At 39.3% G+C, this 27371-nt stretch overlaps 2 protein-coding genes across 4 annotated transcripts in view; one reads left to right on the forward strand and one right to left on the reverse strand.

The window, feature by feature from the left end:
• Window positions 1-22034, forward strand: part of NEK5 (NIMA related kinase 5) — a 69096-nt gene extending 47062 nt beyond the window's left edge. Inside the window, exons 22-23 of the mRNA XM_058548081.1 lie at window positions 12073-12184; window positions 21794-22034. Of these exons, the coding sequence (XP_058404064.1) occupies window positions 12073-12184; window positions 21794-21920 (239 nt within the window). The 3' untranslated portion in view covers window positions 21921-22034. The remainder of the gene's footprint in view (window positions 1-12072; window positions 12185-21793) is intronic.
• Window positions 4924-27371, reverse strand: part of ALG11 (ALG11 alpha-1,2-mannosyltransferase) — a 33811-nt gene continuing 11363 nt past the window's right edge. Inside the window, exon 4 of one of the 3 annotated variants that reach the window (XM_058548089.1) lies at window positions 4924-5146. In XM_058548089.1, coding sequence (XP_058404072.1) covers window positions 5142-5146 — 5 coding nt within the window. In that variant the 3' untranslated portion in view covers window positions 4924-5141. Of the gene's footprint in view, window positions 5147-25410; window positions 26811-27371 lie in introns of those variants that run through there. The other 2 variants (XM_058548088.1, XR_009221172.1) reach the window with 2 other exon arrangements.

Here is a 27371-nt window from a genome sequence, read left to right on the forward strand (position 1 = left end):
TGAACTGCTACTGTTATTGGCTCGGTCACATCAGTGCGGTGGGGTCTCAGGTTCTTGGTCCGCAGACAAAAGAATTTGAGAGTGGACACAAAGCAGAAGTTTTAACAGAGGAAGATTTATTAGCAAAGTGAAAGTACACCCCCAAGGGGAGAGGCGGGCAGGCTCGAGGGAGCATCTGCACCAAAGTTGGAATGTGTGCCAATCCGGGCATTGTCTCCACCCTCACGTTGGGAGGGGGAGATTTTACCCTTACATAGGCATCTCTGGAAACTGTCGTGGGGGTGATTCCTCAAAGGGGGGGGTCAAAACCACAATGCAAATGAGGGTATAATGAGGCTTGGGGCTACTCTCCGTCAGGGTTGGGGGGAGTCCTGCGCGTCAGAAGAGCTGCTGCCCGGTAATTAGGACGCTGCACCTGGTGGAGTGACCTTGCTATCAGTCGGGGGCAGTGCTGCACATCGGAAGAGCTGCAGCCTGGCAATTAGAATGTTGCACCTGGTGGAGTAACCTTGCTGCCAGCTCATATCTAGCTTTCTGCCTATCTCGCTACAAACCCTTGCGGGCAGGCAGGTATCAAACAAGGAGCATCTGCCCAGGTGCGAGGTTTGGGACCCGGTGTTGTGGAGATGCGAGGTTGAGGCGGCAAGGAGACATAGATACCAACTAGGTAGGAATGGTTGCTGATAAATGCTTACAAAGTTAAAGAACAATATAAAAATATATACAACACTTAGAATAATGCGAGAGAGGTACCTGACTGCTACTGAAGAGTGACTCTGCCAGTTTCTTTTTTTTTTTAAACATTTATTATTTTTTTTCTCCCCAAAGCCCCAGTAGATAGTTGTACGTCACAGTTGCACATCCTTTTAGTTGCTGTATGTGGGACGAGGCCTCAGCGTGGCCGGAGAAGCGGTGCCTCGGTGCACGCCCAGGATCCGAACCCGGGCCACCAGTAGCTGAGTGCGCACGCTTAACCGATAAGCCACGGGGCCGGCCCAAAGTCTTCTTTAAATAAGAGCATAAAATGTTTAAATGTATAAACAATCCAGTTTGATGTGTGAAAACTAATTTCACAGCTTTTAAGTTAGGATATAAAAGTTTCATACAATTAGTTGCTGTGTGAGAATATAGGATGAATTTATATTACACACTACTGGATGACATCCAATAGCACTGACCTGGCCCAAGCAGGTACTCTGTGGACAAAACATAGTTACAACATCCCAAGTGCCTTCACCAGATTCACACTCCTCAAACCAGCCACATGGTCTGACCCTGCTCTAAACAGTCTCAGCCTCTGTCATCTGAGCTTTGTATGAAATTAAGTCAAAGCGTGGAGCTCCTTTTCCTCATTTTTTTCCTTTAAAAAAGAAAAGAAGGGACTGGTCTGGTGGTGTAGTGGTTAAGTTCGGGCACTCCACTTGGGCACCCCAGGGTTCGCAGGTTTGGATCCCAGGGGTGACCCACACACCACTTATTAAGCCATGCTGTGGTGGCGTCCCACATAGAAAGTAGAGGAAGATGGGCATGGATGTTAGCCCAGGGCCAGTCTTCCTCAGCAAAAAGAGGAGGATTGGCATGGATGTTAGCTCAGGGCTGATCTTCCTCACAAAAAAAAACAAAAAAGAAACAAAGAAAGAAACAAATTTCCAAGTAAAAACAAACATACCCCGGGCTGGCCGGTGGCTTAGCGGTTAAGTGCGTGAGCTCCGATACTGGGAGCTGGCTTTGGATCCCGGACGTGCACCAACGCACGGCAGGTCCGGCCATGCTGAGGCGGTGTCCCACATACAGCAATTAGAAGGATGTGCAACTATGAGGTATAACTATCTACTGGGGCTTTGGGGAGAAAAAGGGGGAAAAAAAAAAGAGGAGGATTGGCAATAGATGTTAGCTCAGGGCTGATCTCCCTCACCAAAAAAAAAAAAAAAATAATAATCCCAAAGCATGTGTGCATTGAAAAGAAACATTACAACTTAATAAAAACTGACTTGAAAGAAAAAAACGTTTCCAAATCCTTCCGATTGGAATCATTTCTCTTATATAAAGAAGAGAGATTTTGATATGTAGTAGCGTCCTTTCTTTACAGAAATAGTCGTATTATGACACGTATGCCCAGGGATTAACGCTCGGACACACTGCACACGGCGGGCCTGGCGAGCTCGCCGGTCGTCCGCTGGGACCGTGTCGTTGGCGGCAGCCGTTCCACGACGATCCCAGCGGAGCCTGCAGCTCGCTAGTGAACTCGACGCCACTGCGAGCTCACTGCTCTCAGGATTAAAGGCTTCCAGGTCTTTGGAGCAAGCCAACAAGAGACTTGCTGCAACTTGCCGGTACAACTCCGCCTCTGATGGTGACATTTCCGCACTGGGGAAGTTGCCCTGGAACATGCGGGAGGACGCTTCAGTTTCTAAAGCACGTCCGAAAGCAACCGCCAGTTTCGAGGCCCCTGAGCAACGGACACTTGGACGTTAGAACGTGGTAGGAGGGCGCCTTTTGAAAATTCAAATTCAAACGCTGTAGGGCTCCTCGTTATCATCCTGGTCCTCCGCCCCGGGGGTTTTAAAACCTCCATCCACTTTCATCAGACGGTTCCCGCACAAAGCTGCCATACGACTCCCGGGAGCCACTGGCTCATCGTCACCGCGCCCCTGTAGGCCGTTAAGTAATCCGTTAAAAACTTGCCCGTGAGTTCGCCGTGGGCTCATTTTCGTGATGGTTCTACGTGAGTACGTAGCCCAGGTGGGGTCAGCACCACAGGAGAGGGGCAAGCGGACAGTTTCCAAGCGAGCATGCTCCGCGGCATCTGGAGAGGCCTGGGTCCGCCCCGGGCACTGCCGGCCACCTGGGCGCCGCCTTCCAGGAGACGTCCTGCGACGCCGAGCCGCCCTCCAGCGCAGGCCTCATGCAAGCTGGGTGAGCCGCCGCGTCTCGGCGGTTCCGGCGCCACGAGACGGCGCCCGCACGGCCCCGCCTGGCGGCCCGGGGGCCTGTGGACAGCAAGTCTCCGTGCTTGGGCGGCATCGGGCGCCCCTGGATGGGCCCTGGAGCGGAGCTTGAGCGTGGGAAGCCGGTAGCAACTGTTGCAAACGGTCGAAGGGCTTCTCGTCCTGCTTGGCTGGTGACAGATCCTAGTCGGACCTGGGCTCGGGCCACTTTCTGAATCTCCGGATGGTCACCTTGCCATCTCCGCGTAGTAGTCCCCTGTCAGCCACGAGCCACCCCCCCCCCCCCCGGGCTCCGAGGGATCCATGCTTGGTTTTGCACTGTCTCTTCCAGCATGGTTTCTCGCTGTCGTCAGTGAATTTTTGCAGCAGAGAGGCAGCCTGGCAATCCTCTTCTTCGTCTGAACACAGCACATCCGTCTTCTGGCTTTCTTTAATTTTTTGCCGTTTGGCAGACGGCCTTGGGGCTGCCTTGCAGCTTGGCTGAGGCTGCTTTTTGCCGCTTGCGTCAGTGGATGAAAGGCCCTTCGCGGGCGGAGAGCCAGAGAACACAGGCAAGCCTCTGGAATATAGTATTCTTAGTGTTTTTTGAATGAATGATTGAAAGAGCCTATAACTTGATTAACATGCTTCTCTTTAATCCAAAAAATTCTAATAAGCTTTCTGTGAGCCCTCAAGTTTGTCTACTGTCTCCCTGTCTTTTCTCTGTTACCTGCCTCTGACAATTTCACATTCATTCAGTGTCACACTCAAATTCATTCACACTCAAATATGTAAGTGCATGAAATTCCAGAATTTCATTATTATATTTGTTATTTAAATTCAAGTCAGGGGCCGGCCCCGTGGCTTAGTGGTTAAGTGCTCGCACTCCACTACTGGTGGCCCTTGTTCGGATCCGGGCGCGAACCAACGCACCGCTTCTCCGGCCATGCTGAGGTGGTGTCCCACATACAGCAACTAAAAGGATGTGCAACTATGACATACAACTATCTACTGGGGCTTTGGGGAGAAAAAGGGGAAAAAAAAAGCTGAAGGATTGGCAGTAAATGTTAGCTCAGGGCCAGTCTTCCTCAGCAAAAAGAGAAGGATCAGCATGGATGTTAGCTCAGGGCTGATCTTCCTCACACACAAAAAAAGAAAGTTCTTAAAAAAAAAAAAATAAATAAATAAATTCAAGTCATAGAAAGATACAGTAGAGATTTTATTGTGGATTTTTAGTAATTGCTATGAAAAACCTAGATCTCAATTAAACTACTACTGCCTGTGTACAGCTGGTAGGGAACCACTGTTTTCAATGATTGAGAAAACATCTGGTCATGTTTCCCTTGCATTCCTCTAGGTTTGGTTTCTCCATTTAATGTCCCTCAAAACACTAATTCTCTGATCCTAAAAGTAAAATTCACTTTAGTTTCTTGTTTAGTATCTTTCTTCCTCATTAAACTATTAGCTTATGAGAGCTTTGTCTTGATCACCACCCCACTTGGCCTCTCCATCCCCAGTGCTGTTAGAGCGCCTAGAAAGTAGGTGGCCATAGTCTTTGTGAATGAGCGTACAACCATAGCACATTTTTAGTATTACTTTATGCAAAGGCTTGTGATTGCTGACGTTTGTATTGCTATCAAGTTGGGTAGGGAAATTACAACGTTAAAAATAATTCTTACGTCTGTATAGAGTCTTCATAAAGACTTTCTGCATGTGTAAATTTTAATAACTTTGATTATAGGTGTAATAGACAATTTATAAAGGCTTTTAAGGATTAATTATTTGTCTTACATTTAAGCATTTTTCATATATCCTTCATCGAACAGTCTTTAGGTTAAACTTCCAATTCCTTGAAAATAAATTGCTTTGATGCTTCTAGCTCTAAATTCCATTAAAAAATGAGGCTTTAGCAAGTACATGTTTAATTTGTCCTAATATTAAAAGTTTAAAGTAGCAGGACTTTATAAAATCCCTTTAAATGAATCTTACTAGTAAAAGCTACACTCTTAAATAAGGGTATGTTTACATGTGCATAGTTAATTCAGGTCAGTAACTTTGTTTATAGTTTAACCACTCCAAGGGATCCTTGGTGGGAAGGTAACCTCCATTTTTCTTGTATAAGTTTTCAGGCCACATAGTTGCCTTGGTAACATCATAGTTGCACATCCTGATACCAGCTGATTTACATTTCTATATAGCCATTCATTCTTTCTTCTATCCTGTTAAACAAAAATAAGAGCCTCAGAAAATTGTCTTCTTAAAACAGGAAAACAAAAACTATCAGATTCCCACATCAAATGGAATACTCAGGCTGCTTCTAATTAGCCAGACTGCCTCGTAGATGAGATATGTCAATCTACTTAGTTTATTTTATAATATACTTTAGGAAATAATATGGGCTATGATTTGGGATGAAAGATGTTGATTAAAAGTAGGTAAATACAGTGTGGTGAAATTTCTACCTGTGTGTACATAAATAGTCATGTAACAGTTTACCAAAAAAAAGCCACACTTTGCTTTTAATCCCACCTTTGGAGGAAAATTTGCATTTCTAATCCCACTTGTTAAATAAATTTCTCATATATGCCTAATGTAAAACTGTACATGTGAAAATATAGTAAGTTCATGAATTAATTTACTTGCAAAAATGGAGAGAGAGAGGATACACATAACCAAAATAGCACATAAATTGGGAGGTGGTAAATGTAGTTGGAATATTTTGCATCTATACATTGTTTGAGAAGTGGCAAAAGTATTAAATTATATTACACTTTAAGATATCAAGAATGCATTTGGTGATATCTAGGGTAAACACTATATTACAGTAAAATAATGTATAACATACAAACAGAAGAAAATTGAGATTATAGTTAGTTAATCCAAGGAGTGGCAAGAAAGAGAAAAAGGGACATGGGACTGATGGGTCAAATAGAAAACAAATAGTAAAATGGTAGATTTGAACTCAAATATGTTAAAAAAATTTATATTAAATGTGTATATACTAAAAACTACAATTAAAAAACAGAGTTTCAGACTGGGTTAAAGAAAACCCAACTATATGCTATTTTAAAAAGACTCTTTAAATATAAGTATGCAGAAAGGTAGAAGGTAAATAGATGGAAAAAAATATATGCAAACACTAACTAAAAGGAAAACTCATTTTAAGGCAGGTAGCATAACTATAGATAAAGAAAGACTTTTCATAATGAAAAAAGTGTCAATCCATCAGAAAGATATAGTGATCTTTAATTTATGTGTACCTAATAACATAGTGTCAAACATATAAAGCAAAAGTTGACAGATCTAACAGGAGAATAGACAAGTCTTCCACGTAGTGGGAAAATGTACCTTTCTCAGTAATTGAACAGACAGAATCAGTAAGGATGTAGAAGATTTGAACAACAGAATTAATAAACTTGATGTGATTGACATATTTGGAACATGACACCCAATTGTGGCAGAAAATATCTTCTTTTCAAGTACACATGGAATATTTACCATTATTTTTCACAAACTGGGCCATAAAGTCTTATTTCAGTAAATTTTCATCTCATTTAATACCCAGGCCACATCCTAATTTCCTCAGTTGTCCCCAAAATGTCCTTTACACCTGATAGTCCAAAGCAGTATCCTCTCAAGGACCAACATTTCATGTGGTTACTATTTCACTTAAGTCTCTCTTAAATTAGCACAGCTCTTTCTCCCCACCCTTTTTTCATGACAGTGATTTGTTGAAAGTACTATCATGTTGTCCTGCAGAATGTCCCATCTTCTGGATTTGTCTGATTGTTTTTTATTTTGTAAATAAAAATATATCCCTTATGTTTTGTTTTTTTTTGTGAGGGAGATCAGCCCTGAGCTAACATCCATGCCAGTCCTCTTCTTTTTGCTGAGGAAGACTGGCCCTGAGCTAACATCTGTGCCCATCTTCCTCCACTTTATATGGGACGCCACCACAGCATGGCCTGACAAGCTGTGCATCGGTGCACGCCCGGGATCCGAACCCCGGGCTGCCGACAGCGGAGCACCCACTTAACCGCTACGCCATGGGGCCGGCCCAAAGTATATCCCTTATATATTTTTTGCAAACTGAAAGTGATATCTAAAAGTTTGATGGTTTGAAGTTGAAGTTTTTTTGTGTGTGAGGAAGATCAGCCCTGGCCTAATATCCATGCCAATCCTCCTCTTTTTGCTGAGGGAGACTGGCCCCGAACTAACATCTATTGCCAATCCTCCTCCTTTTTTTCCCTTTTTCTCCCCAAAGCCCCAGTAGATAGTTGTATGTCATAGTTGCACATCCTAGTTGCTGTATGTGGGACACCGCCTCAGCGTGGCTGGACAAGAAGTGCGTTGGTGCGTGCCCAGGATCTGAACCCAGGCTTCCAGTAGCGGAGCGAGCACACTTAACCACTAAACCACGGGGCCGGCCCTGAAGTTTTTTTTGCTAAAATATATTCGAGGTAATGTTGCATCAAAGCAGAAGACACATGTCTTGTTGATCCACCATTAGTAGGTCCAACACTGACCACTGGTTGAAGGAGGTGGTAAGCTGATAACCTCCAGTTTAAGTTATATTTTGACTCTTAAGACTGGAATGGAATCTGTGCAGTGTTACTTTAGCACTGTAGAGATGTACAAATCCCTATCAACCATTCACTTAATGGTTTTAACATCAATTAATAATTCTTGCCTAAAGCAATTATTTCCATAGGATTTGTGAAATTATGTTTTTCTAATTCAATACTTCAAAGTATTAAATTTGTAGATAATCAAATATAGCAATGTTTTCCTTTGTGGATTCTTAGAATACTTAGAACAGCTTTTCCCAGCTTAAAATCTGAAAAAAAATTCACTCTTATTTTCTAGTTCTTTTTTCTGTTTTCTTCTTTCACAGTTTAATCTTTAATCCTTTGGTATTTATTTTAGTATATAGTATAATGTAGGTACTAACTTTAATTTTTTTCTCCAAATACCCAACTTTCCAAAACTATTTATTGAATAAGAGATTTTCTTTTTGTGTGTGTGTGTGTTTTTTTTTTTTTTTGTGAGGAAAATGAGCCCTGAGCTAACATCTGTCAATCCTCCTCTTTTTGCTGAGGAAGACTCGCCCTGGGCTAACATCTGGCCGATCTTCCTCCACTCTATGTGGGACGCCACCACAGCATGGTCTGACAAGCGGTGCTTCGGTGCTCATGCCCGGATCGGAACCTGGGCCGCCAGCAGTGGAGCACGTGGACTTAACCGCTACACCATGGGGCCGGCCCTGAATGAGAGATTTTCTTATTGGCTCAAAATTCATTTTACTTTATCCTTGTATATACTTGGATCCATTCCTAGGCTATTTCTTCTCTATTGATACATAAGTATAATTCCCTACACCTGTGTCATTCTTTGATTTTATTTTGTTTGTTTGTTTGTTTCTTTTAGGATTTTTATACCATGATAGTATAAATTTCCTTTGGAAAAATGTTTAGAGTATATTTTGCTAATGAAGGGGAAACAATGCAGAAAATATACATATTTACATTTACATTTGTAATACATAAAGGTTGTTTTTAAATCAGATTCATTCTTTGCAGTATATTGCCAGGCAGCATTGAATAAATGGTTAAGAATGGGTTCTATACTTAAACAGATCTGGTATAACTTCTGGCTCTGATTCTCCCAAATAAGATAACTATTCTTTCTTCAGTTTCCTCCTTTGTAAAATCAGAATTAAGATAGCACCAACCTCAAAGCATTGTTTTAAATATTAAGTGAAATATCATATTGTAAAGTGTCTAGCAAGTTGCCTGTCTGACTAGGTGCTTAGTAAGTTATAGCTTTTAAAATAGTGGCTAAGAATACCAGTTTTGATGCAGGTTCCAACTGATTACTGTATGATCTTAGGCTAGTCACTTAGCCCTTTTGTACCTCAGTTTCCTGAAATTCACTATTTCTGAGATGAACATTTATCCTCTTCCCCCTTTTAATGTTTCTGAAATTGGGACGCAGCATACAGTCAATGGTGTTTTACAGTCGCTGTAGACCAGGCAGTAGTCATTGTCTGGGCCCCAGTGAATGTTAAAACTTGTAGAGTGGGTGCCTGTTGGTAGGGATTTTTTTCCTGGAGATTGAAGTGAAACATTCTTTTGGCCCCTAAGAACCAGGTGGTTGTAGAGTGCGTGTGGAGAGGTAGATTCTGGTAGATTACAAAAATGAGCACAATCCTTCACTCTTCCCTGTATCCCTGCCCTTTGCAATATGATTTTACAGCTCCTCCATCATTAAATGGTTTTTTCCCCTCTCTCCTTGAATCTTGACTGGCTTTGTGATACGCTTAGGCCAGTAGAATGCGGTGGCGGTGGTAGTGTGCCAAGTCTGAGTATTCAAGGAGCTTCTGCTCTTTCTTTTGGAGCCATGTCCAGCTCTCAACTAGATCCGGTCGGCATGCTGGAAAATGAGAGACCATGTGGGCCAGAGAGACAAGCCATCCCAAGTGAGGCCCTACTAGACCAGCCAGCCTCCAGCTGGCCTGACAAGTGACTGCAGATGCATGAATGGGCCCAGCTGAGAGCAGAAGAGGCAACCAGCTGAGCCCAGCCCAAGTTGCCTAACTGCAGAATTGTGATCTAAATAAATGGTTACTGTTGTAAGCCACTAAGTTATGTGGTGGTTTATTATTCTGCAAAAGCTAGCTAATATAGACATATTTAGCAAAATTCCCAAAGTGGGAGTTAAAAGTAGGCTATCTCTACATAGTTGTAAAGCTGGATTAAGAATCCAGCATTTTCAATTATTTTGTAAATTCTTTTAGTTCTTTTGTGGGTTCTTTTAAGAAAATCTGTCTCAGCAATGCTTTTGATTGTACCAAGGTTGAAATTATGTAAGAAAAAAACCAGACATCAATGACAAGCATATGAAAAGATGCTCAACATCACTAATCATCAGGGAAATTCAAATAAAAAGCACCAAGAGATATCATCTCACACCTCTTAGGATGGCTGCTATCAAAAAACGGAAAATAACAAGTGTTGGCAAGGATATGGAAAAATTGGAACCCTTATGCACTGTTGGTGGGATTGTAAAACAGTGTAGCCATTATAGAAAACAGTATGGAGGTTCCTCAAAAAATTTAAAGTAGAACCACCAAATGATCCAGCAATCCCACTTCTGGTTATATATCCAAAAGAACTGAAGACAAGATCTTGAAGAGATATTTTTGTACACCCATGTTCATTGTAGCATTATTGACAATAGCCAAGATGTGAAAGCAATCTAAATGTCCATTGATGGATGAATGGATAAAGAAAAAAAAGAAATACACACACACGGACACATATACACACAATGGAATGCTATTCAGCCACAAAAAAGAAGGATATCCTGTCATATGCTACAATATGGATGAACCTTCAGGACATTATGCTAAGTGAAATAAGCCAATCACAAAAAGGTAATATTTATGCATGATTCCATTCATACAAGGTATCTAAAGTAGTCAAACTCTTAAAGACAGAAAGTAGAATAATGGTTTCCAGGAGCTAGGGGGAGGGGAAATGGGGAACTGTTCAATGGGGGTAGAGTTTCAGTAATGGAAGATGAAAAAATTCTAGAGATCTGTTGTACAACAATGTGTACTTAGTTACCAATACTGTACTGTACACTTAAAACTTGTCAAGAAGGTAAGTTTATGTTATGTGGTTTTTACCACAATAAAAAAACACAGAAATCAGTTACTCAAAAAGTAATTCAAGAGGCCGGGCCCTGTGGTGAAGCGGTTAAGTGAGTGCGCTCTGCTGCTGGCGGCCCCGGTTGGGATCCCAGGTGTGCACCGATGCACCGCTTGTCAGGCCATGCTGTGGCAGCATCCCATAGAAAGGACAGGAAGATGGGCACAGACGTTAGCTCAGGGCCAGTCTTCCTCAGCAAAAAGAGGAGGATTGGAATGGATGTTAGCTCAGGGCTGATCTTCCTCATAAAAAACAAACAAAACAAAAAAAAGTAATTCAAAATTCCTTAATTGCCTCATGAATTGTTTTATGATGATCTCTTTGAATCAGGATCTAACAAATTTGATTGACATGCAAAAAAATAAATAAATAAAAATAACTTTGGGGGCCAGCCCAGTGGCGCAAGCTGTTAAGTGTGCGTGCTCCGCTGCAGCAGCCCAGGGTTTGCCCGTTCAAATTCACGGTGTGCACTGACACACTGCTTGTCAAGCCATGCTGTGGTGGCCTCCCATATAAAGTAGAGGAAGATGGGCATGGATGTTAGCCCAGGGCCAGTCTTCCTGAGCAAAAAAAAAAAAAAAAAAAAAAAAGAGGAGGATTGGCAGATGTTAGCTCAGGGCTGATCTTCCTCACACACACACACACACAAAAACTTAGATGAGTAAGACTCTGAATGTGAGGAATTTTAGTTATACCTTATCCAATTTGTTTCACTTATATTTTCCTTTTTATGAATATACAACAGTGATATAGGATTAAAAATGTATGCTAAGAAAGGACTAAAAGAGTTCTTATAATAATTTATATGTATAAAATATAAATTCTAAGGGCTAAGAAAACTGTCATTTTATTGGGAACATTTTCTTTGCTATCAGTGTGTAAAATAAAAGTGCATCTTATAATCAGTGGAATCTTAGAGTTGTTGAGAGGACACTGCATTGCTATAAAGAGACGAAATATTGTACTATTTTCAATCTGATCTTTTTCCCAAGAGAAAAACGTACATTTTAAATAACAATAAATCCACCCCCGCCACCGAAAAAGATAAAATTGTGTGTTTGTGTGTGCTTTGAGTTTTCTCTGCAGACATTAATGATTAAGCCTAACCATAACCAAATCTTAAGGTTTTATAATGCAAGATTTTCTAAAATTTTCTATAAAATCAAAGCATTTACTGGCAAAGTGGGAGTGTTTTGTCTCTTCGTCTCTGATCCTTATTCCTCTCGCTTCTTCTTGTGTGTTGCCTACTACCTTCAGTACAGTGCAGAATAGTTGGGGTGTCAGTTGTCATCCCTGTCTCCTTCTGTTTTAATGGAAATGATTCAAAGGTTTTACCATTATGGTCGATGTTCACTAAATGATTTTTGGTATATACCCATCATCGGGTGGATAGGCTGGGATGCTTTAATCTCTCTGTCTTTTTTTTTTAACAGTGGGAACATTGAAACAATGGCTCCCTAAAGAAGATGAAGGGAAGGTGGAAATGGCCTCTGGCCCTGAGGTAGATGAGGAACAACTAGACCCAAGATCTGATGATGATGATACGTAAGTAGGTCATATCCAGATGCCTAAATGAAGCACTGGTGGAAAGTTCAAATGCTATTCTTGAGACATAGAAGAGATCCTCCGAGACCTAGCTAAGGAGACCACGTTTTACTATATATGTGGGCTTGGTTCTGGGCTCTCCATTCTTTTCCAAAGGCACTGTTTTCTATCTCTGCATCAGTGATGCTCTGTCTTAATTACTGTGACTTTATCATACCTTTTGATATCTGGTAGGGCCAGTCACCACACCTTGTTCTAGTCTCCACACCTTTTTCTTCAGAATTATCTTAGCTGTTGTTGCCCTTTACTCAACATAGACATCTTTGCATTCTCTTGTAAAGTGTCGTGAGAAACTTTGTTGGGATTTTGATGAGAATGACATAACATTCGTTGATTAATTTATGAGAATTGACATCTTTGTGATTATAAATCTAAATGTCCATGAGTATAGTATAGTTCTCCATCTATTTATGTTTTTTTAAATATTCTTCAGTATTTTTGTAGTTTTCTTCGTGGTATAGGTCCCACTTAATTTTTGTTGTTGTTTTAAATTTTATTTATTTATTTGTGAGGAAGATCAGCCCTGAGCTAACATCCATGCCAACCCTCCTCTTTTTGCTGAGGAACATTAGCTCAGAGCTAAAATCTATTGCCAGTCCTCCTCCTTTTTTTCCCCCAAAGCCCCAGTAGATAGTTGTATGTCATAGTTGCACATCCTTCTAGTTGCTGTTTGTGGGACGCGCCCTTAGCATGGCGGGAGAAGCTGTGCGTCGGTGCGCACCCGGATCCAAACCCGGGCCACCAGTAGCAGAGCTCCTGCACTTAACCGCTAAGGCACGGGGCGGCCCCTGTTGTTGTTGTTGTTGCCATTATTAATGGGATCATTTTTCTCCTACTGTGTTTTCAACTTGACTACTATTAGTGTAGAACACTATTGACATTGTATCCTGTAACCTTACCGAACTGTCTTATTAGTTATAAAATTTGAAGTCCTTTGAATTTTTAAAATTTTATTATAATTTACTTTTAAAATAGGTAATATATTCACATGGTTCTAAATTCAAAAGGTATACTCTTGGGGCCGGCCCCCTGGCATAGTGGTTAAGTTCGGTGCACTCCACTTCAGCGGCCAGGGTTTGCAGGTTCAGATCTCAGGTGCAGACTTATGCCACTCATCAGCCATGCTGTGGCGGCAACCTACATATAAAGTGGAGGAAGATTGGCATAGATGTTAGCTCAGGGCTAATCTTCCTCAAGCAAAAAACGAGGGTGATTGGCAACAGATGTTAGCTCAAGACTAATCTTCCTCAGCAAAAAAAAAAAAGGTATACTCTTTTCATAGTCTTCCCACTATCTCTTTACCTCAGCCACACAATTCTCCTCCCCAGAGTCAACCAATCTAATCTGCTTCTGTGTGTACTTCTCCTGAGGAATTCCTTTAAAATTTAAGCAAATATGTATATCTTGTGTACATGTGTATTCTTTTTTTTAATAGAAACAGTTTCATAATGTACATACTATCCTGCAACTTCCTTTTATCACTTAACAGTGTTTATTGAATACATATCATAATATACAAATAGTTGTGTGTGTGTGTGTGTGTGTATATATATATATATATATATATATATAGTTTAAGTTCCCAGAGCAGCAAATATATATATATATATATATAGTTTAAGTTCCCAGAGCAGCAAAGTATTGGGTCAAAGCATATATATATCTGTAATTGGATATTGTCAAATTGTCCTTCATGAAGGTTACACCTATGAGCACTTTCACGGACAATGTATGGAAGTGCCTGTTTCCCTGCACATTTCCTTGCTGCAAACTTAACGGATCATTGCATTAGTGATAGGTTAAAAAATGACATTTCAGGTTAGATTTAATTAGCATTTCTTTTATGAGTGAGGTTGTCTTTCCATATGCTTAAGAGCCATCTTTATTTCCTCCTTTGGGAACAGTTTATTCATAGCCTTAGCCATTTAAAAAATTTAGGCTATTAACATTGTATTGATTTGGGGAACTTTTTGTATTTTAGGGAAATTAGTCTTTTATCAGTAATATGATTCAAGAATGTTTTCTCCAGTTTTTTGTTTGCCTTTTAATTATATTTATAGTGGCTTGTGCCGTGTAGAAATTTCTTATTTTTATCTATTTAGATTTATCAATTATTTCATAAAAAACGATAGGATTTTTTTAGTACTTTTATGATTGAATTTTCTATTTAGTTAAATATTCTATTCATCTTGAATTTTACTCATATTACACTGCAAAGTGTGGCTCCAACTTTTTTTTTTTCAAATAACTTCTTACTTATTCCAACACCATTTACTGAAAATCTTTATTTTTCCTACCAGTTTGAAATGCCACTTTTATAATATACTACATTTTTATATGTATTTGCATTAAATTCCTATTCTTTCTAGTCTAATTATTGTATTATTAACATATTTTTTATAATATAGATTATTTTGGGGAGTTGGTTCACCTAAATACTTTCCTTTTTCAGGATTTTTCTGTCTAGTCTTGTTTATTTTTCCATATGAACATTAGAATCAACCTGTCTAGCAAATAAAGGAGGGAGGGAAGGAAGGGAGGAGAGGAGGAAGGAAAGAGAGAATTTTCTCAGCCTGCTTCCTGCTAATAGAATTTTGGAGTCCAACAGTCTCTTCATTTAGTACTGTCTCTGTCCCTTTCAGTCCAACCTGGCTATGTTTCTGCAAATATAATTCGTTCAAAAATCTTGTAAGTATCTGCAAATCTTACTGGGATTCACTTCATTAGACAAAAGCCAGACCCACAAATCTTTGTGAGATAAGTGCTTCTCTGTCTTGAGCTTTTGCTTAGACTACTGAGGGACAACACCCTTAAGTTTCCTGCAGACCCACCCTACCTTTTGAGAATAATTTTGAGATTTATCCACGTTGTCACATGTATCGATAGTTCACTCCCTTTTACTGCTAAGTAGTATTCCATTGTATGGATATACCACATTTATTTATACCTTCACCTGTTGATGGACATTTGGGTTGTTTCTAGTTTTTGGCTATTATAAATTAAGCTAAATAAATATTTATGTACGTGTCTTTGTGTGGACATAAACCTCATTTCTCATGAGTAAATATCTAGGAGTGGAATGACTAAGTTGTATGGTAGGTGAATGTTTAACTTTTTAAGAAACTGCCAAGCAGTTTTCCAAAGTGGTTGTGCCATTTTACATTCCCGTGAAGAGTGTATGAGCGTTCTATTTGGTCTACGTCTTCACCAACACTTGGTATGGTCAGTTTTTAAAATTTTAACCAATCTGAGTGTGTAGTAGTTTTTGAGTTATAATCATTATTTATATATCCTTGCTACCAGTCCTTTGTCAGATATATATTTTGCCAAAATTTTATCACCATCTTGGCTTTCCTATTCATTTTCCTGATGGTATGATTCAAGTTTGAAGTTTCTGACTAATGTACTTTTGTGTAACTTTTTTAAAAATCAAAATTTCTAATTTATTTGCATTTTGGATAGAGACTGTCATCTGAATTTTAGTGATTTAAAAAAATTTATTGGGATTCCCATTGCTATTTAGTACAGTGTCAATTTTATGACTGTTACATATGTCCTTGAAAAATTCATATTCTTACTATTTTAGGGTTGTATATGTTCGATATAATTATCTATTACATCAAGCTTAAAATATTTTTTGTTACAGTATTGTATAGCCTTTGTTCGTTTGTTTGTTTTGCTTTCTCATTTCCTGATAGAGGTACATTAAAATCTTCAACTATGTTTGTGGTTTTGATGATTTCTCCTCATAATTTTATCTATCTCCTTTTCAATATACTTTAAATACATAGAAGCCATATTCTAATTTATGATTGTTATATCAGTTTGGTAGAGTGTCCCTTTTTTTTACATTATGTATTGTCACCTTTTGTCACTATTAATGCTGTTTGCCTTAAATACTATTTTGTCTGGTGCTGGTATTACTCTTCCAACTTTTAAAATTTTTTATTTTATTTTTTAGTATTTTTATGATGTCTATTCTTCTATTCTTTTATTTTCATGATTTCCATGTGGTTTCTTTATGATGTGCTTCTTATAAAGTTCATGTAGCTGGTTGATATGCTCCTTGTCATGTGATAACCTGTCTTTTAATTAGTTTAATCTAATAAAATTCAATATAATTGTTGACATATTTGGGCTTTACTCTGTTTCAAGCTTGATTTTGTGTTTTCTGTTTACCATTATTTCTCATTTCCTTTTCCCTCTTTCTTTTCTGGCCTTTTGTTAGATGGACAGACTTTTCTATATTACTTTTTTTTCTCTATACTAGTTTTGAAGATAGAGATTATATTTCTGTTTTTTTTTTAATAGTTCACTTTTATGCATTACCTACAAATTGATCTAACAAATTCAAAAGTTGCTCAGTATTCCCTTTTTCCTCCCAAATATGATAAGCATAATTTAAATAACCACTAAACTGTTCCATCCTGATATTGTTATATAGAGTTATAATTTTACTTTAAAAAACTTTTTTTATTGTGGAAAACTTCAAATATAGTAAAAGTAGAGAGAATAGCAAAATGAACCTTCATGTATCCATCATCTAGCTTTAACAATGATCAACATTGTTCTTTACTCCACCCACATCCCCTACACATTTTTTTTTGTAAGTTCAGAACATTGTCTCAGACATCAAATCCTTCCATCCAATTTTACCTTTTTTAAAATGAATATTTGTTGTTCTTAAACTTAATTCAATTTGCCAGTGTAGTTTATCGTTTTCTGAACTGGCCATGGTTTTTTCTAGCCCTTGCTTTCCCTCTGGTTTCAGTTTTCTTCTTGTTGATGTATATCCTTTAATAGTTCTTTAAGATAGGTCAGTGGGGGGCCGGCATGGTGGCAAAGCCATTAGTGTGCACGCTCCGCTGCGGCAGCCCAGGGTTCAGATCCCAGGCACGCACCAACACACTGCTTGTCAAGCCATGCTGTGGCGGCGTCCCATATAAAGTAGAGGAAGATGGGCACGGATGTTAGCTCAGGGCCAGTCTTCCTGAGCAAAAAGAGGAGGATTGGCAACAGATGTTAGCTCAGAGCTGATCTTCTTCCCCCCCCACCTCCCCAAAAAAAAGGTCAGTGGGTGACAAACTTTTATTGTTTGCATATCCAAAATTGTTTTTATTTTACCATCAATCTTTAGTAGTCATTTATCTGGGCATACAATTTTATGTTGATTATCATTTTTCTCCTGGTCTCTATTATTGTTGATGAGAAATCTGCTATCAGCTAATTGTTTTTCTTGTATGGATATGCTAACTTGCTCCATAGTACTTTCATAATTTTCTTTTTATTTTTATGTTCTTATGTTTCACTGTGGTATGTCTAGGATTTGTCTTTTATCTGCTTGGTTCACTTTCTTCTGAGAACCCATGACTTTCTTTAGTTCTGGAGAATTTTTACGTATTATTTCTCCAAATATTCCTCTTCTTATTCCCTCCATTTTGATCTTCCAATTAGATGTATTTTGGAGCTTCTCAATCTGTCCCCAATAACTCCTAATGTTTTTTTTTTTTTTTTTTTTTTTGCTGAGGAAGAGTCGCCCTGAGCTAACATGTGCTCCCAATCTTCCTCTTTTTGCTTGAGGAAGATTTGCCCTGAGCTAACATTTATGCCAGTCTTCCTCTATTTTGTATGTGGGTTGCCGCCACAGCATGGCCGCCGCCGAATGGTATAGGTCCATGCCCGGGAACCAACCTGGGTGACTGAAGTGGAGCATGCCAAACTTAACCACTAGGTCATGGGGCCGGCCCCCTGATGTATTTTTATTCTGCTCTTTGTTTCATTCTAGGTGAATTCTTGAATTCTGTTTTTCAAACCTATCTGGGTATGATCTATTAGGTTTTTAATTTAAATGATTACATTTTTAATGTCTAAGATTTATAATTGTTTTTTCTCATATTTATATATTCCTGTTTCATTATTGCATAATTATTTCTCATAATATAAAAACATTTAAAAATGGATCCTGTGGGTTGAGCATACTTACTTTGAGAGCTTTATCAAGATTTTCCTCCCTTGCTGTGATCTATTGAAAGTCAGCCCTTGGGGCCAGCCTGGTGGCACAGCGGTTAGGTGTGTGCGCTCTGCTGTGGCAGCTGGGGGTTCGCAGTTTCGGATCCCGGGCATGCACTGATGCATCGCTTGTCAAGCCATGCTGTGGTGGCATCCCATATAAAGTAGAGGAAGATGGGCATGGATGTTAGCACAAGGCCAATCTTCCTCAGCAAACAAACAAAAAAAAAAAAGAGGAGGATTGGCATCGGATGTTAGCTCAGGGCTAATCTTCCTCACACACACACACACAAAAAGTCAGCCCTTGACACAAGAGTTTGTAAGTAAATAAATAAATAAAAATGAAAAAAAATCCTCCATAGAAGTAATTTCATCTGGAGTTAGTTGATGGTCCAACTTTTTTATTGTTCTTGTCCATCTTTCTTACCATTAGATTTATTCACATTATGGAATTTTAGTTTGTCGGCTCATTTTGTTTTGGAGGGTTTTTTTTTTTTAAATGTTTTTCCTTCCCTTCCTGTCTCTGTGAACCTCCTACATATCTAATAGATTTTTGTTTGCTGCAGTGGGTTCCCCTCCATTCTTGCTAGCTGGAATCCTTGAAGAGCTACATACACCTCAGTACAAGAGTGGTCTTGAAAGAATTCCAGTAATGTGGCTTGTCTGTCTTTGCCCAACCCTAGGAGAAAAATTTTTCCTGAGAAATTTATAACCATGGATTTGCCTTCACTTGGGTTTGGAATTTTAATTTACAATACTTGGGTGATCCAGAAACATGTATGCTGAGAAATTAACATTAAAACTAATAGTAAGGGCCGGCCCCGTGGCTTACCGCTTAAGTGCATGCGCTCCGTTGCTGGCGGCCCGGGTTCGGATCCCAGGCGCGCACCGACGCACCGCTTCCCCGGCCATGCTGAGGCCGCGTCCCACGTACAGCAACTAGAAGGCTGTGCAACTATGACATACAACTATCTACTGGGGCTTTGGGGGGGTGGAAAAAAAGACTAATAGTAAGGGAGCATGATACACTGGGAGCTCTAGAAGAAGTAAATATAACACTCTGGAGAGACATAATTTCAACCCAGGCTACATCGAGTTTTCTCACTAAAGTACCACTGAAGAATAGCTCACCATTAAAATTTAAAAAACAGAATCCATTATGAGAGATAGCGAACACAGCAAATAGCTGAATTAGACCATAAAGAACTTCAGGCAATATAATTATCTTATGAATATTTAATATTTGTAAAATAATATTGCATATTTAAAATTATTTTATTAAAATAAGGACTCAAACATGAGAAAAAAGCAGATCCATCAAAAAAGAGCAGGAAGATTTGATAATTAACCAAAGAGAACTTCTGGAAGTAAAAAAATCTGCTAATAGAAGTTAAAATTTGACCGACAGTTTAAAAAACAGAATAGGTACAGTTAATGAAGAAATTAGTAACCAGAAGATAGATCTGAGAAAAAAAAATGATGGAAAATGTGAAAGAGGAGTTAAGAGGCATGAAGGTTCAATATATATCTAAAAGGATTTCCAGAAGAAGAGACTAGAGGAAAAGCAATATTCAAAGCCATTATAGCTGTGAACTTTTTATGATTATTGAAAGCCATGAATCACATCTGGGAAACAGAATAATAATCAAGCAGGAAAATGAAAGGAAATTCACACATAGACATATTGCTTAAGCTGTAGAGGAAGGAAAACAAAGGGAAGATCTTGTGTAAGCACTTACCTCAATGATAGCTTAACAAATGGGAGCTGCAGTTACTGGTCCATCCTAAATTTATGATCTCCAATTTTAGTGGAGCCAGCCCTCGTGGTCTAGAGGTTAAGATTTGGTGCGCTCACAACCGAAGCCTGGATTTGTTTTCCAGTCAGGGAACCACACACCCCGTCTGTCAGTTGTCATAGTGTGGCGGCTGTGTGTTGTTGTGATGCTGGAAGCTATGCCACTGGGACTTCAAATACCAGCAGGGTCACCCATAGTGGACAGTTTTCAGCAGAGCTTCCTGAGACAGACTAGGAAGAAGGGCCTGACCATCCACTTCCAAAAAAAATTGGCCATGAAATCCCTGTGAATAGCAGCAGAGCCTTGTCCGATAAGCCCAGGAAGGTGAGAGGATGGCGCAAGACCGGGCAGGGTTCCGCCCTGCTCTACACAGGGTCACTAGGAGTCGTTGACTCAACGGTACTAACAATAAGATTTTAGTGAGGTTTTCTGTGATGTCTAAGAATCCTATGCCTGATCTGCTTCCTTTCAAAATCCTCAGACCTGGGCACTCACCCCTATCCACCTGGCTCTCATAATGTGACCCATCTTCCTACTTCACAGACAAAGTATGTGGTGTGTAGGTGAAATCATCTCGATTGTTACATAACTTCTTTATATTCACATGAATCCCTATCTCCTTTTCTCTCTATATCTTCCTTCTCAGAGGAAAAACTGCCTCCCTTCCTGCTAAAGCCCATCCTTGCAGATGTGCTCTAAATCCTAGCCTTTTCTCTGTGACCTAGCTCCTATCAGTTAATCTGCTTTTCTCCTTTATTTTCAATGTCTCTCTATTATCTACTTTCTCTCAGCATATAAACATGCCCAAATCTCTCCCATCTTGAAAAATACCAAAAAACCATTGCCCCCAAGTTCTCGAGATAATGCTGTCCTTTCAGAGCTGGGCTCCCCTCAGAGGAGTTTAAGCTCATTGTCACCACTTTCTTACCTCACACTTCTTTCTTGATCTACTGTATGGTGGCTCCTGCCACATAGACTCTGAAATATTCTTGCAAAGGTCATCTATTACCTTGAAATTGCCAAGTCCAATTGTCATTTCTCAGTCCTCATCTTATTTGCCTGCTCCCTCTTTCTGGAAATTCCTTGCTTCCTTGGCTTCCATGATGAACATTCTTGGCTCTTACCAGTTCTTCCTCAGTCTCTTTCACTTGCCACTTAAATATCAGTGGTTTTTGAGATGGTTTTCTTGGTCTCCTGCCTTCTTCCTTCTAAAAGTATCAGTGTTGCGGTTTTAGACACAAGTTCAATTCCTAGTCCTACTAATTAGTAGCTGTGGGATCTTAGGCGCGTTTCTTTAACCTCTTTGAGCCCAGCTTCTTTATAAACTGATGATAGTATCTACCTCAAGTGTTGTTAGTATTAGATGAAATATAGTGTGTGTAAAGTGCTCTAGGGCAGTGACTGGCATACAGTCAGGGCTCAATATATGGTAGCCCATTTTATTATTTTTTCTTTTTTTTCATCCATCTTCTTTGAAACTTAAGAGTAGATGGGTACTAATAAATATAACGAAGGGTTGTTGAACACAAGTCCAACTAAACAGAATACTGATTCTCTCAACATTGGTTATTTATCATCCTTAGAAAAATCAGACTGATATGATAAATAATTTATTACCTGGAAAGTGAAAATGTAATTTTCATATTGCTCAAGTGGGGGTGGGGAATGAGAAGAGAAACTAATCTTCGTTATGTATTCTTCAGTGTTTTGATATCATCAAGTTGATTTTTACTGTTTATTTCAGAACTTTTGAAGAATCTGAAGATGAGTTGAGAAATGAAGTAGTAGAATCCCTAGAAAAACTCGCTATTTCCAAAGAGGAAGAAAAAAGAGAAGAGGCTTCTGGTTCCTCTAAGGACTCTGAAAGTTAGGAGAAAGAGAGGGGATAAGCACACAGAAATATGCAGATTAAATGAAGGTTTGGAGAACATTTCTACTCCATCTAATGACAAAATTTGTATTGTTGATGAACACCAAGGAACATCAACAACCAGTCAAAATATACAAGTGTGTTTATTGTGTTTTTTCTTAAGCAGTAAGTGAATATCAACTATAGTATCTGTTTGGGTACAAGTCATAAATATTTTTATAGTAAGGGTTTTCTAGTGATCCCAAGAACTTATTAATTTTTCTATTGATTTAGACAACAGGACTAACCTTTAATATATTTTTACTTTAAAATTTCCATTAAGAAATCCTTAAAATGATATATATGGTAGGCAGGGTAATGTTGCTCCCACCTCCCCAAGAGGTGAATATACTGTTACATGGCAAAGGGGAATTAAGATTGCAGATGGAATTAAGGTTGCTAATCAACTGACCTTAAAATAGAGAGGGTATCTTGGTTTATCCAGGCAGGCCCAATGTAATTATAAGAATCTTTACAAGTGGAAGAGGGAGGCAGAAGAATCAGAGATGAGAACTTTTTTTTTTTTTCTAAGGAGATCAGCCCTGTGCTACCATCTGCCAATCTTCCTCTTTTTTTTTTTTTTTCCTGAGGAAGACTGGCCCTGGGCTAACATCCGTGCCCATCTTCCTCCACTTTATATGGGATGCCTCCACAGCATGGCTCGACAAGCAGTGCGTTGGTGTGCACCCAGGATCCAAACCGGTGAACCCCGGGCCACCAAAGCGGAGCGCACGCACTTAACCGCTTGTGCCACGGGGCTGCCCTAGAAGAATCAGAGAGATGGCAGTGTGAGGGGGAGTTGGTGTGATGCTTCTGGCTTGGAAGATGGAGGAAGGGGCCAAAAGCCAAGGCATGCAAGCAGCCTCCAGAAGCTGGGCAAGTCAAGGAAATGGATGTTTCCCCCAAAGCCTACCGAAGGAACACAGCCCCACCGACAACTTGATTTTAGCCTAATGAAATCCACCTTAGATTTCTGACCTACAGAACTGTAACGTAATAAATGTGTTGTTTTAACTTAGTTTGTGGTAATTTGTTAAGACTGATAGAAAACGAAATAAAAAACGTTAAAAATAATGAAGGCCATTTTACAAAACTGTGATTTTGAAATTTCTTTAGTTATATTGAATACACTTTTTTGAAGATGGGTGGGGAAAGAAGAAAGTTAGCCAAGGAACAGTGGAAGAGGTAGGGTAAATTACAGGGGAATATTATTCTAGTAAGCACTACAATTTTTTGTGGTTTAACAAAAGCAACTTTTTTGTCATACCCATTGACAGATTTAGCACAGACACACTCTCATTTGTTTATTTATTCATATCATAGCCTTGGAGTCTAGGGTACATTTACATAATTAAACACAATTCTGAAAGCACTGATGACCACACTGGCCGCTATCTCATAATTTTGTCTATGACTTCATAAAATACCCTGAGAATTATTAAAATAAAACGTATAAGGCCGGCCCCGTGGCTTAGCAGTTAAGTGCGCACGCTCCGCTGCTGGCGGCCCGGGTTCGGATCCCGGGCGTGCACCGACGCACTGCTTCTCTGGCCATGCTGAGGCCGCGTCCCACGTACAGCAACTAGAAGGATGCGCATCTATGACATACAACTACCTACTGGGGCTTTGGGGGAAAAAAATTAAAAAAAAAAAGGGGAAAAAAAAATGTATGAAGCTCTGCAGTTTTTTGTTAGTCTGAAACCTTCATTTAAAAAAAGTCAATTAAACCTGACAACCTATTCTTCTTGGGTACCAGAGGCAAGAAAGTTTTGTCTTTTAAAAAAACTTCTTTCTTCTTCAAAAAAAATTTCTTGGCATGTGGAGCTTGGAAATAGTAGTAGTAGATAATAATTCAGAACTGGGAGACTACATGAGGGGTATAAAAGGCACCACACTGGGAAAAGTATCCAAGATAATGAAAATCACATCTTTAGATTATATTTAGATACAAATAGATTTTACATCTACAAGATCTAAATCATATTTAGATACAAATAGTTTATTATACAAAGAACATGTAACATGTACTTTATTGTGCACAACTGGAAGTAAGAATATGAATCACCACTGCTGTGGGTTCAAAACATAGCATGCTTGGACCACTCAAAAGCAACATTTTATAGGCATCTACTGTCACCCAGAGATTCTCCAGACAGATAGGAGCTAACATATTGCTTTGACACTTTTCATGGTATCAGTCATTCAGGAAAAAACCAAACAGATAATACCACATTAGGAACGTTGAAAGTGAACATATATGCGAATTATATTTTCCAATGATATATCTGTGATAAATGAAAATCATTTTGAAGAAACAAGCTTAAAAAATGTTTTATGAAGTTCCAGAATCATTTTTTCCTTTACTACATCCTCTACTTTTTCTCTATGTCAATTTTTTTATCTTTAACCCCATGATTTTCTTTGGGTAGATGGTAGGCTGAGTGGGCAATGGTATGAATCTTATCTCAAAGACGAACTATAAGATAAGAAAAAGCACGGGGCTGGGAGTCAGAACCTTCAGGTTATAATCCTGATTTTGTCATGAAACAGCTTTGTGATACTGAAGGAATCTAAGTTCTTTAAATTGTTCTTGTCTGTAAAGTTGAAAATAAGAAAACTAGACTAGAGAATCTGTAGGATTCCTTCCAGCCTCAATTTCCACCAGTTTTTCTTTCCCAAATTGAGTAACCTCCAACACAAAACTACGTTGGTGTGTCACAACATCCTGGGACCCTGTTTTGCTGCTTTTTCATCTGATGACAGAAGATGGCCTGCAGACGAGTCAACAGTGTAGTGGGGAGCAGATAATGAAGCTGGCTGGCTGGATAAATGGATGAGAGGAGACTGGAAAGGAAAAATATACCTCTTTTACGTGCCCCTAACACAACGATGTATCGACTGTGAAGGAGGTCACTTCACTGAACCAGAAGGAATTATGTATACAGAAAATGCCAAAAGTTATAGGTCTCTATTGCCATATCTGCACATGCTTACTTTCCCTTTTCCATGCTAGTTATTCAGGATAGAAGTCCTGTTAAATTTATACTGATTCCTAGCTATTGGTTTAGTAACCAAGAATCTATATAGTCCCAATGCACTGATAAAGAGAGGATTACAGAAAATATTTACTATATATTGTCACCTTTAATTAAAGTAACTTTTAGGGCCGGCCCCGTGGCTTACTGGTTAAGTGCGTGTGCTCCGCTACTGGTGGCCCGGGTTCGGATCCCAGGCGCGCACCAACGCACCGCTTCTCCGGCCATGCTGAGGCCGCGTCCCACATACAGCAACTAGAAGGATGTTCAACTATGACATACAACTATCTACTGGGGCTTTGGGGAAAAAAAGGAGGAGGATTGGCAATAGATGTTAGCTCAGAGCCGGTCTTCCTCAGCAAAAAAAAAGAGGAGGATTAGCACGGATGTTAGCTCAGGGCTGATCTTCCTCACACACACACACACAAAAAGTAACTTTTATAATTTTTGAAGTACTTTCAAATACTTTCCATCGCAGTATCACAACTCTAAAAGGTAGTGAGGAGAGGTATTACCATGTGCAGAGTATGGATGAAGAATCTGCGTTTCTGAAAGATTAAGAAGCCAACTTTAGTGTCAAAAGGACCGATGTTTGTAAACAATGATGCTGAGATCAGGCCCAGGTATTCTAACACTAGTCAGGTGCTCTTTTCTAAATGCCACCTTGTCATCTTACAATGCATTATGCTGATAACAGAGACCCGTGTGGATGGATCCGGATATTACATCATCACTATCAGAAAAACAACTTGTCACAACGTTTTCACTCAGACCTCTTGAATGACTGTAAGCTGACTTCCAGCCTCTGAGATGTGGAAGTGTTAAGGGATCCTGAGGGTGTCCCTTTGTATCAGTACAGAGGTTCTGACAGCACTAAACAAAAACCTATTTTCACAGATACCTAGTTATGGAAAGGACTGCTGGCAGTACCCTGGCCTCAACGTGCCTCCACACCCCCAGACAGCAATTAGTCAGTCCGTCTTTTGACTGTATGCCTTTAGAACATGATTAAGCCTGCTTAAAGTCTCTTTTTTCTAAGAAAATCGTTAGATATATTCAAAAAAGGTCATCCACGATATTGCTTAGAATGTAAACGTACCAGAATTTTTGTGTTCCATGTCAGAACAATGCTAAAGTACTAATCAATTATCACTCATCCATTTTCCTTTCAATATTTCCGTTTTTCTAAAAGAAAGTTCTCTCTCCTGGTTTCTAAAGTAAAGTGATTTGACAAATAGGATTTTAAAAATCTGGATTCTAACAAAATTAAGATTGTTCATTTTTTTCTTTCAGATCCATAATTTTCAGAATTTGAGACCAAATATTAATCTAAAATTTTTACACTTAAGCTACATAGGGTTACCTTTTCCATTCAGGAAAAGTAGCCTTCCTTGATTGAAATAAATACCTTGGCTTTACAGATACTGCTGAGAGCACTGCTTAGGCTGACTTGATTACAATAGGGAGTGAGTTTAGAAAAACATTAACATATGAAGGTGTTTAACCATTTTATATAAAATATCTTTAATTTGTACAGATATCGCATTATTTAAATAACTTTTCCACAGATGATAGGAATGTCACTTCAAACTCCTGATCAGAGAATCTGCTTACAGATGCACGAGCGTTCTTTCTGATTTGGAGTCTCTTTTCCACAGACATGGAAAGAATATGAGCCATAGTTTCAGCATAGCCTTCTTCACTCTCAGCCAGAAATCCAGTTAGCTCTCCTTCATGAGGAATGACAATGTCAAGCTTCGGGCCCCCTGATTTGTGTGCAAGGATAATTGTGCCAGCTGCCATACACTCGACAACTCCTGAGAAAGAGATAAAAATCACGTAGTCTTTTAAGTTTTTGAATGTGTTCGTAAGAACAAGGATGAGCAGAATCCTTTAAAAATCTTAAGAGCCGGGGCTGGCCCCATGGCGTAGCAGTTAAGTGTGCACACTCCGCTGCGGCGGCCTGGGATTCGCAGGTTCAGATCCCGGGTGCGCACGGACGCACCACTTGTCAAGCCATGCTGTGGCGGCGTCCCACACAGAGTGGAGGAAGATGGGCATGGATGTTAGCTCAGGGCTAATCTTCCTCAAAAAAAATAAATAAAAATAAAAATCTTAAGAGCCTTATGAGAAACTTAATTAAATGTCTGTATGTCTATAAATTTGCTCATTTAACTTCCATGGTGCAAAATAAAATAACTAAGTTCTTTAGTTTTCAAAGCTTCACAATAATTCTGCTTTGTTCTTAATTAAAATAGTTAAGTAGATGGAAGAATAGTTTATAAAAAACAGATATACTCGAGATAATTAAACAAGGTAGAAGACTAGAGAATGTTAGCAAGGTGGTAGATAATTAATGGATTTTGAAAGATAAAAGG

Source organism: Diceros bicornis, chromosome 9 (assembly GCF_020826845.1).
Source record: "Diceros bicornis minor isolate mBicDic1 chromosome 9, mDicBic1.mat.cur, whole genome shotgun sequence".
In the NCBI taxonomy this organism is placed as follows: Eukaryota; Metazoa; Chordata; class Mammalia; order Perissodactyla; family Rhinocerotidae; genus Diceros; species Diceros bicornis.